The sequence below is a fragment of the Puma concolor genome, chromosome C1 (genome assembly GCF_028749965.1).
Source record: "Puma concolor isolate L17-30 chromosome C1, mPumCon1.1.hap2, whole genome shotgun sequence".
Classification (NCBI taxonomy): Eukaryota; Metazoa; Chordata; class Mammalia; order Carnivora; family Felidae; genus Puma; species Puma concolor.
The window spans coordinates 105,692,727-105,703,836 of NC_141674.1; the positions used below are offsets into that span (position 1 = coordinate 105,692,727).

Here is an 11,110-nt window from a genome sequence, read left to right on the forward strand (position 1 = left end):
AGAGCACCACAGACAATTCCGTCTAATTCTTTTATTACACATGGTTTTGAGGCTGTGTTTGGGAAAAGAGAGTTGAGGTTTATGTAGAACACTTTTTCCTTTTTGTATAATAAGCACATTGTTAAACATATGTAAAATATTAAAAACTACTTAGAATAGATTTTTAAAATTCACACCCTCCTCCACTCACACCCCCCACCCCCCCAAATGTGCCTTTTCCAGTGCGTAATTAGGGCAGGCAGGGACACATTTTAATTTTCTCTATCCTCGAGACCCTAATCAGAACTGGGCTGCCCCCTTGCGGTCTCTTCGGTGTCTCACCTTCTATGAGCAAACCGTCCCTGAGCCCCTATCCCCTTCTCCGCACTGTACTTTCAGTACTACAGGGGGCAGCGAATAGTCCATTCCGGACTCTGTGAACTCCGAACTTACCACCCTCCCTCCTTCCAACCCTTCCGAATCTTCTCCAGGGTACAAATAAAGGAAATGAAGGTATCATCTAGGAAATCAGGGACCTACCCATACTCCGTTCTCTACGTTAGGGAACACGGAATTCAGGGCGCAAGGCCGGAGGAGCCTGTTTAGAAAAGTCAGGAACACCCGAGCTCAGCTTTGACCTCTACAGTCGTGGCCGACTGGCATCTGAGCTGGTAACGTGCGTGGCGGGTTATGTAAGGAAAGGGCCGGAGGAGCCGCCCCAGTGGGAGTCTGGGAGAGGACGCGGTGTTCTCGGCGGCAGTCCCCACCCTCTTCACCCAGCAGGGCAGGAGGCACCCAACTTGTAGGAGGAGGAGGCGGGGAAAGGGAGCCAGAGATCGGAGAGTCACGAGGGCCACGCGGCCCAGAGGGGGGAGGCTACACAGTAGCATACAGCCATTCTCTCACACACGTTGCAGACCCAAGTTGCTGCTGGCTTCCACGTGCTGCCCTCGTGAGCGGAGGCTCTAACAGCTGGAGGGGAGATAAAGGGGGAGGGGGGAGTCTGCTACCGAAGAGGAGCCCGGAGTCCCACATCCCAAGACGCGCGCCTCACATCACACACCCCGTCCGTGCACTCCAACCGCACGTCTCCTGCCCACCACCATCCTATTTAAGACCGCGGGCTCCGCCCTTTTCCACTCTTCTTCCACCCTCCGCCTTTTCTCCTCACCGGGTCCCGGTCGCGAGCCGCATGTAGGGGCGGAGCACGGAATCCTTCCCTTCCAGCCAATCGTCACCTAACTGGGTCTCTATTGGCCGAGCCCCTAGTAGGCTGTAGCAAATGGGATGTGAAAGTCAGTCGCGGGAGTCACGTGCCACCGGTTAGACAACCAATGAGAGTGTGAGGTCTGTGTTCGCAGGGGGAAGGCACGTGCCTCGCCGCACGTGTCTGGGAGGGGGAAGGGGCGGGACCCAGTGGGAGAGAGGCGGAGGTGGGTAGCCGAGAGCGACGGAGTTGGAGAAGCCGGAGGCAGCCTGGACTGAGCAGACCCGACGCAGGTGAGGAGGCTTGTAGAACCGGGAAGCCATCCGCGCGCGGGAAGATCAGACCCCGAGAGAGTAGGTTTAGGGACCGAAAGCAGAATTGGGCATTGGGAGGAATAGCATCACGTGGCAGGCGCGACTGTAGAGGGTCCTGGTGCAGGGCTCCGGATTGGAAAGATTGGAAAGAGGCGGGAGGTTCCTGTGGGGAGCAGGCCCTACAGGGTCACTAGGTGGCTTTGGTTACCTTACCGGAGATTTACGGCTCGGCTCGCCGTAGCACTTGCTGCGGGGTTAGGTTGGGAACAGACCTGGCGAACAAATGTTCGGGGTGGGGAGACGGAAGGTGTCGAGTCAGGTAATTTACTCTGAACAGAGGGAGGTAAGAACAGAGTCTGCGTCAGACTAAGTAAGGGCTGCTCTGCGGAGCCCATAGGGGCAGTCCAGGTACTTAATTGAAGGGGGGGCAGGTGGAGGAGAGGACTTTGTCGGCTCTGAGACAGGTGATACTGGGGAGGAGAGAAGAGATCTTATCATCCCATGCAGTACACCCCAGTCTCCCAGTCCATTTCCTAATTTTCAGATTATGGTAATATGCTCCCTTGCTTTGCTCTTCAGTTGCAGGTCCCGATCTTTGGGTACTCCGGGAGCTGCTCTCCAGCCCCTGCTTCTGAACCTATGGATTCTCCATCTAGCGTTTCTTCCTGTTCTTCCTATTCTCTCTCTTCCTCTTTTTCCACCTCCCCAGTGAACAGTGACTTTGGTCTCCCCTCCGATAGTGAGGGGGAGGACAAAGGGGCCCATGGCCCCAGGCCAGACCCTGTTGGGCAGAGGGGAGGTTCTCGGCCACGACCGGGTCCTATCCGCTGCAGGCAACGGCCCAAGGTCTCCAGCAACCAACATACAACATCTTACTTGGAACAGCGGGGCTTGGCCTCTCCTATGGCAGGATCTGGGGTCAAAAGATCGAGAGACGGTGAATTACAGACCACTGTAAACATCCAGGGTTGTATCACAGAAGGAGACCTGCTTTTTGCTCAGAAGGTAAGAAAGAGCAGGGGAAAGGAGACAATACTGGAATGGCTTAGCACCCAGATGGCTAGTAAGGACCCTGTGAAGTGGGGAATAACAGTACTGGTGTGTGGGCAATTCTCAGCCCTCCCGTAGTCTTTGTCCTGTTTTCCTACAGTGTAAAGAGCTCCAAGGTTTCATCCGCCCTCTCACAGACCTACTGAATGGGCTGAAGATGGGTCGATTTGAGAGAGGTAATTATTTGGTTAGTTGCAATTATTTGGGCTAGGTTCTCCTCTTTCTTTTTCTCTCTTGATGTTTTAAATGTGTGTTTCTTTTAAATCTTTGCATTTAAAGCTTTATTTCTTTTTTAATCTTTACATTATTTCTTTTGTGCTTCTGTGATTTCATTTCTTTGGGTGAATCTATTTTAACCATGCTTTGTTCTTCCTTTACCTGACTAAATTGTTGCATCTCAATCCTTCATGTCTTTCCTTCTCCCTGACCCCAGGATTGAGCAGTTTCCAGCAGAGCGTGGCAATGGACAGGATCCAGCGTATTGTAGGTGTTTTGCAAAAGCCCCAGATGGGGTGAGTTCTCCTGGTTCTTTCCTCAGTATTTCATTAAAAGGAGATGTCCATAATCCTGTCTTGTTGCCTTTTTCACACTTGATGGCATTTTAAGTAAATGTCTTTCTCACAGGGAGCGTTACCTAGGAACCTTGCTACAGGTGGAAGCGATGTTAAAGACTTGGTTTCCTCGTATAGCTGCTCAGAAGTCATCCTTGGGCAGTAGCAGGCACAAACTGACCCAGGTAAGAACTTGTAAACCTGAGAGAGAGGTGGGGAAATAAGAGAATGAAGTGTACATGGAGAAATGGGTTCTTTCTGTTTTCTTCTAAGTCTCTTCCTTTTTGCCAATAAGTTTCTTTTCACGGGAGGGAATGCCCAACGTTCCTTCATTGTCTTGATCCTTATATGGTTTTTGTTCTATTTTGTCTGTATCACTACAAAGAACTCCGTGAATGGGCACCTGGGTAGCTTGGTCAGCTAAGCGTCTGACTCTTGGTCTCACTTCAAGTCTTGTTCTCAGAGTCATGAGTTCAAGCCCCACATTGGGCTCCATACCGGATATGGAACCTACTTTAAAAAAAAAAAAAAGCACTCCATGATGTTTAACCTTATTCCTCACGTTTCAGCTTCTCTGCTTTCTGCATGGATACAGAGGACTTTTTTTAAATACTTTTTTTAAATGTTTATTTATTTTTGAGAAAGAGCATGTGCACACATGTGTCGGGGGAGGGATGGAGGGAAAGGGAGACAGGATCTGAAGTAGGCTCCGTACTGTCAGCAAAGAGCCTGACTTGGGGCTCAAACTCAAGAGCCATGAGTCCACAACCTGAACTGAAGTCAGAGGCTTAACCAACTGAGCCACCCAGGTGCCTCTATAGAAGGCTTTTTACCTGGCCAAATGAGTTATGCAGTAAGAGTTTTTAGTTTTTCTTTACAAATCCTTTCTCCTCTGCTGCCCTGAAACCCTTCCCTTCTCTTTCTTTGTACTCCTACCCAAGTACTTTGTTCCAAACCCTCTGGAAGTGTGGGTTTCAAGGACTGGTCATAACAAATACATCACCGAGAGGGTAGGAGGGCGGCCATGGAACACCTATAGAAGGAGTGTTGGATAGATTTTTTTTTTTTTTTGAGAGAGAGAGAGAGAGACAGAGCACAAGTGGGGGAGGGGCAGAGAGAGAAGGAGACAGAGAATCCAGAGAAGGCTCCAGGCTCTGAGCTGTTAGCACAGAGCCCAACACAGAGCTCAAACTCACAAACTGTGAGATCATGACATGAGCTGAAGGCGGATGCTTAACCAAGTGAGCTACTCAGGTGCCCCATGTTGGATAGATTCTTAGACTTAGTGTGGAAGTGACCCATTTTTTAAAACTTTTTATTTATTTCTGAGAGAGAGAGAGCGAGCACGCTTTGGGGAGGGGCAGAGACAGAATCGCAAGCAGGCTGTACACTGTCAGTGCAGATCCCCACGCAGGGCTCAGTCTCACAGAACCATGAGACTGTGACCTGAGCCAAAATCAAGAGTTGGCCACTTAGCCAACAGAGCCACCAAGATGCCCCTAGAAGTGACCTATTTTTTTGTGCCTTCAAACAACAGTGTGTTTATGGGGTACTCAAATGATGGGGAGGGGAAAGTCTCCTATAGATAATGGACAGTCCTTGTTTTCAATCAACCACAATTATTATTGCTATGGGAATAACTCATTTAAAAATAAGCAGAGGGAGTGCCTGGGTAGCTCAGTCAGCTAAACCTCTAGCTCAGGTCATGATTTCACCATTTGTGAGATCGAGCCCCAAGCCAGGCTCTGCACTGACAGCATGGAGCCTACTTGGGATTCTCTCCCTGTCTCTATCCTTTCCCTGCATGTGTGTGCAGTATGCATGCGCTCTCTTTTTTCTCTCAAGATAAATAAAACAAAAAAAATTTTTTAAATAAGCAGGAGGATTCTTGCCTGCATATTTTTAAACAATTTTTTTAAGTTTATTCATTTATTTTGAAAGAGCACAAGTGGCGTAGGAGCAGAGAGAGAGGGAGAGAGAACTCCAAACACTATCAGTGCAGAGCCTGATGCAGGGCTTGAATTCACAAACTGTGAGATCATGACCTGAGCCAAGATAGAGAGTCAGACACTTGGAATGCCTGGGTGGCTCAGTCCGTTGAGCGTCCAACTTTGGCTCAGGTCATGATCTCACGGATCTTGGGTTCAGGCTGGAGCTGAACTGTCAGCACAGAGCCTGGAGCCTGCTTTGGATTCTGTGTCTCCCTTTCTCTTTGCCCTTCTCCAACTCACACTCTGTCTTTCTCTCTCTTTTTAAAAAACGAATAATCATTAAAAACAACAACAACAAAAAAAGAGCCGCTCAACCGACTGAGCCACCTAGGCACCCCATTGCCTGCATATCAATTTACATTTCTTAAACAATTCAACCAAAGGAAATGAAAAATTTTAAATATACAAATTGGGAAGTGATGATTCCAATTAAAAATAGGCTTGAAGTCGGGGCACCTGGGTGGCCTAGTCAGTTGAGCGTCCGACTTCGGCCCAGGTCATGATCTCGTGATCCTGCGCTTCATGGGTTAAAGGCCTGCATTGGGCTCTGTACAGCTCGGAGCCTGGAGCCTGCTTCAGATTCTGTCTCTCTCTCTCTGTTTCTTTCTCTCTCTCTGCCTCTCTCCTGCTTACACTCAGTTTCTCTGTCTCCCAAAAATAAATATTAAAAACAGCCTTGAAAAATAAGTTCTAAAATGAACTATTTTTTAAATAGTGAAACCTTACAGGACTGTTTTATTTTGCCCACCTGGATGTCCAGTGTTTGATATATATGTGGTACGTAACAGGCTTGCAAGTATTCGTCAAGTAAGTGAAAGTCTAATTAGGTTACTAAAATTTTTACTTAATCATGGCCTGCCAGGAAATTATCTGTTGCATAAAACATGGTGTGTTTGCCTTGCAGACAGAGTCCCCAAGGAAAGAAAAATTTTAAGCAACCAAGTGGAGTTCATCTGAGAGCTCTCTCACGTATTTTTTTTTCTCTTGTGTCTTCCTTCTAGCATTTTCCAAGCCACCACAGCCATCCAGCTGCTTCCTCTCCTGCACCTCCCACGGAAAAGTTGGACGAGACACAGCTAGGACATCTAGTGTTGAAATCGAAGCAGCCTTGGCACCTCACAGAATGGCCAGCCATGCACCTCACTTGGACCCACACCACTCCAATTTGCAACCCACCCCTCAGTTCCCCAGGTACCACTTCCCTGAGCCACGGTCCTTTAGGCACTGGAGCCAGCATCGGTATCATCCTTTTTGTCCAGCATGGAGTACAGCCCTTCACCCACTCTGCCCCAACCACTTCAGTTCTACCTGCTACAGCATCGCCTGTCATCCCCAGTGCTCCTAAGAAACTCTCTGGAGAGGGACCTCCTTGCCACAGTTTGCCAGTAACTCTGCCATCAGACTGGAGCTGTACCCTGTCCCACCCTGGTCTACCCACCATGGCCAGAGAGATGACTGGGAGACATCTAGAGCAGATGAGAAGCCATCCTTCAGTTGCCCCTGATGTCCATTCTCTCAACCCCTAACCCAGGACTCGCGACCATGGTTTCTAATTTGTGTAAATATGTGTCTCTCTCATATATATTTTTTACTTTTAACGTGTGCATTTGTGTTGAGGGAAGAGCAATCCTTTTGATTAAAGAAATTTTATACCTAAACAGTTTGTTGATTGGAGGAAATGTAAACCTGCTTCAAGTACCAGTATTTATTCTCTAAGCAGCAGGAAAGAAGAGAGGGGATGGGAATGTTTGTGAACATGAGCCTCAGCTAGTTAGAATCTGAATGGGATGAGAGAGGTCCAGTGGAGAAGAAAAGGAACTCTTGCTGGCTTCCTCGGGACCACTGTTGGGACAGTTACAGGGTTCAGAATGGGCCTTGTGTTTTCATGTAGTCTCAGAGACTAGTACATTTCCTTTGTGTCTCTCACTTTTGAAATCTTCCAGCTGGCCCAGACTAGCAGGCTCTTCTGCTCTGGGATAGCTTTTTGCTTTGATGGGAACTATTGGTGCTTATGAATAAATGCACATGTAATCGACTGCTGTCAGAAGGGGGACACAGGAGCCAGGACAGTCACTGGGGTTGCTAGTTGTGATGAGGAAGGGGTGCCCTAGAGCTGTCAGAATGGGGAGTCCACTCAGACACAGGCCACATCCTGATTCAAAAGGCTGCAGCTGCTAAACGTATGGAAAGCCGCCCCGTGTTATCAGGAGGCGGAAATGGAGTCTGTACATTTATCTACATCCACCCTTCTCTCTATATCACTCTGACTCATTTGTCCCAGTGACCATCCAGACCATGTCCTCTCCCATCCTAAGCCTTGGCGATGTATCAGATGACTCAGTCATTTTCATTGTTCTTATTGGCTACTTAGCATGTTTCTCACAGCTGGTTATCCATCTTTCCCCCATTGCTCAAGTTTCCTGTTCTCAGGGAAGAATCATCTCTTGATTGAATTCAGAGAGCGTAACCTCCTTTCTAAGACAAACCACTCCATTTGTGCCCTTGATTACCTTTCTCCTCTGGAACTTTTGCTGTGTCATTTATCCCCCTCTTTATCTTGTAACTTTGTTCTTGAATTATTTATTTATTTCTCCTACAAGTAATATTTTTTTTTATTTTTTTTTTAATTATTTTTTTTTTCGACGTTTATTTATTTTTGGGACAGAGAGAGACAGAGCATGAACGGGGGAGGGGCAGAGAGAGAGGGAGACACAGAATCGGAAACAGGCTCCAGGCTCTGAGCCATCAGCCCAGAGCCCGACGCGGGGCTCGAACTCACGGATCGCGAGATCGTGACCTGGCTGAAGTCGGACGCTTAACCGACTGCGCCACCCAGGCGCCCCTCCTACAAGTAATATTTATTCCTCCCACAAGTGGGATCAGTTCTCCCCCTTCTAGAAAACATCTTTTGAGTCTGCTTGTCCTCTTTCTCATATTTTCTTCATAACATTATAAGTTTATTTATTTATTTTTGACAGAGGGGCAGGAAGGGCAGACAAAGAGGGAGAGAGAAAATCCCAAACAGCCTCCATGCCCCAGCACAGAGCCCAATGTGGGGCTCAATCTCACGACCAGGAGATCGTGCCCTGATCCAAAACCAAGAGTCAGATGCCCAACGGACTGAGCCACCCAGGCACCCCATTTTCTTCATATTTTTGACAGTCTAATCTTTCCAACTCCTGGGGCTCCTGGGTGGCTCAGTCGGTTAAGTGTCTGACTTCAGCTCAGGTCATGATCTCACGGTTGTTGGGTTCAAGCCCCGCATCAGGCTCTGTTCTGCAGCTCAGAGCTGGAGCCTGCTTCAGATTCTGTGTCTCCTTCTCTCCCTGCCTCTCCCCTGCTCGCACTCTTTTTCTCAAAAATAAATAACACTTCTAAAAAATTAATCTTTCCGACTCCTACCACTTACTCCTTAGCCCCCTACAGCTTAGCTACTACCACTCTGGTGCACCTTCCAGAGTCACTAATTATCTCACAGAATCAGGTATTCTAATGGAGCTTCCATCAAATCAATAGCTAGATCCAGGATCCTTTACAAAGGCTATGTGGTGCTCGCTTCGGCAGCACATATACAAAGGCTATGTGCTTCCTGCTCCTGTAGCATTTGACACTCTTGATGCTGCCTACTGAAACTCTCCTCCCTTGGGTTCCATGACAGCACACTATCCTAATTCTCCTCTTACCTACCTGGCAGCAACGTCTATATCTCTTTTTTTTTTTTTAACATTTTTTTTTCAACGTTTATTTATTTTTAAGACAGAGAGAGACAGCATGAACAGGGGAGGGGCAGAGAGAGAGGGAGACACAGAATCGGAAACAGGCTCCAGGCTCTGAGCCATCAGCCCAGAGCCTGACGCGGGGCTCGAACTCCCGGACCGCGAGATCGTGACCTGGCTGAAGTCGGACGCCTAACCGACTGCGCCACCCAGGCGCCCCAACGTCTATATCTCTTAATGGCCCCACCTCGGCCCACTCTAGAATGTGGGTGTGCGCTCAGGCTCAGTCCTTGATTCTTTTCTCTGACTACATACTTTCACAAAAAGGTTTCATCTTTCATGGCTTTTAATTATTGCCTCAACTTTGAAGACTCCTGAAGCCCTATCTCTAGTCCCAGTATTTCCCACAGAAGACATATTGAACGTCTATATTTCTGCTGAACAGTTCTGTTTATGTTATTAACACCTAAATATTACTGAAAATTTCCGCATTTTAGAACCAACAGGTATCACTCAAACCCCTCACTTTTTAGACAAGGAAACTTAGGTGGCGTGTACAAGACAACACAGCGTGTGGTACAGAATTCTGAGTTTCCAGTGTGGTGCTTTTTCCAGTGGTCCCCAATCAAAATACTTTCTTTCCTTTGAAGATGTCCTGTTCTGCCTTTTTATACTCGTCTTCTTCTGTAAGCGCTATCTATGCTACCAACATTTCTCTAGATAACTAAACTCAAAACTTGGTGCCGGTCAACATATTCTTTTTTAAAAATATTTTTTTATTTTGAGAGAGAGAGAGTGAAATGTGAGTGGGGTAGGGGCAGAGAGAGGGAGAGAGAATCTGACTGCACCCCAACATGGGCTGGGAACCCAACCCTGAGATCATGACCTGAGGCAAAATCAAGAGTCAGACACTTAACCAAATGAGCCACCCAGGTGCCCCATCATCAAATCTTTTTATTCTGCATTTGGAATGTCTTTTTTTTTTAAGTTTATTTATTTATTTTGAGAGAGAGAGCACGCATGCACATGCAGGCACCCAAAGGGGGAGAGGGCAGAGAGGGAGAATCCCAAGCAGGCTTTGGGCTGTCAGCACAGAGCCTGACGCTGGGCTTGAAATTAGGAACCATGAGATAATGACCTGAGCTGAAATCAAGAGTCAGACACTTAACTAACTAAACCACCCAGGTGCCCCTTGGAATGTCTCTTAAAATCTATTTTTCCTATCCATTTCATCGCCACATCTTTGGCCTAAACTTTAACTATAGCAATAGTCTCTCTTACCTCTAATCCCTTCTCACTGATAACCAGAATACTTTTACAGAACAATGTCTTGAATGTTATATCCTATTTGAATCCTTCAATGGCTCCTCAGTGCTTGGAGAAGAAAGTTCAAAGCCTTTAGTCAAAGCCTTTGTTTCTCCTTCTCCCCTAATTGATCCCTTTGCTCACTTTTTTATTTGTCCTTGAACACTTTAAGACTTTTTAGCTCTAAACTCTAATTCATGCTGTTTACCTTGCCTGGCCTTTTCCTGCTCCTGTTAACTAAACCCTTCCATTCTTTCAGTGACCAACTCAAGTCCTTCTCCCAACAATTCTCTCCAATAAACAATGATATACAGGCTGTCTTTGGCCCTTTACTCCATCAAATGAGATCATGCACTTAAAGTGCCTGTACAAGGTTTGGTATATAGCAGACTTTCAAAAATGTTATGTTCCCTCTTTATTTCAAAAATAATTTTATATTTTATCCCATTTGATTCCCATGACAAATTTTGTGTGATTGAGGACAGATATTAGCACAGATGAGGAAAGAGACTGAGCATTTAAGAGTCGGGGCACCTGGGTGACTCAGTTGGTTAAGCGTCCGACTCTCGATTTTGGGCATGGTCTAATGGTTTCTTGGGTTTGAGCCCTGTGCCAGGCTCTGCACTGACAGTGTGGAGTCTGCTTGGGATTCTCTCTCTCCCTCTTTCTGTGCCCCTCCCCTGCTCACACTGTCTCTGTCTCTCTCAAAATAAATAAGCTTAAAAAAAAAAAAGGCGTCAGCAAGGGTCAATCAGATAGTAAATATTTTAGGCTCTGTTCCAACACCCAAGTCTGCCACTGTAACCCAAAGCAGCCATATCTAATATGTAAACTAATGAGCACAACTGTGTTCCAATAAAGCTTTGCTTAACAAAAATGAGTGGAACTGGATTGACCTGTAGGCAATAAATTGGAGACTAATGGTTTAAGTGACAGGACGTGTGAGTATCAGAGTTTGGATAGAAATCAGATCTCTTGACTTCTAAACCAGTGCTTT

The 11,110-nt window shown here is 46.9% G+C and overlaps 1 protein-coding gene across 3 annotated transcripts; it reads left to right on the forward strand.

Annotated features, from left to right (window-relative positions):
* Window positions 1–252: 252 nt before the first annotated feature.
* On the forward strand, window positions 253–6,750 carry CIART (circadian associated repressor of transcription). Of its 3 annotated transcripts, none has more exons than XM_086718092.1 (6): window positions 253–492; window positions 2,080–2,505; window positions 2,651–2,726; window positions 2,984–3,062; window positions 3,175–3,286; window positions 6,094–6,750. In XM_086718092.1, exons 1-6 carry the CDS (start codon window positions 487–489, stop codon window positions 6,616–6,618), a joined length of 1,224 nt encoding a protein of 407 aa, XP_086574218.1. In that variant the 5' UTR covers window positions 253–486; the 3' UTR covers window positions 6,619–6,750. The 3 variants fall into 3 exon arrangements, with proteins under 3 accessions (XP_086574218.1, XP_086574219.1, XP_025768440.1); XM_086718093.1 differs by lacking the exon at window positions 253–492 and adding an exon at window positions 1,390–1,479; XM_025912655.2 differs by lacking the exon at window positions 253–492 and having other exon boundaries at window positions 1,493–2,505.
* The last annotated feature ends 4,360 nt before the right edge of the window (window positions 6,751–11,110 follow it).

What these genes read in the sequence shown, in the direction of transcription:
- CIART (XM_025912655.2), top strand. Translation starts at nt 2,056, where the DNA reads ATGCTCCCTTGCTTTGCTCTTCAGTTGCAGGTCCCGATCTTTGGGTAC. An exon ending in GATGGGTCGATTTGAGAGAG is followed by an intron (nt 2,727 to 2,983) that starts GTAATTATTTGG and finishes CCCTGACCCCAG; the next exon opens with GATTGAGCAGTTTCCAGCAG. An exon ending in TTGCAAAAGCCCCAGATGGG is followed by an intron (nt 3,063 to 3,174) that starts GTGAGTTCTCCT and finishes TCTTTCTCACAG; the next exon opens with GGAGCGTTACCTAGGAACCT.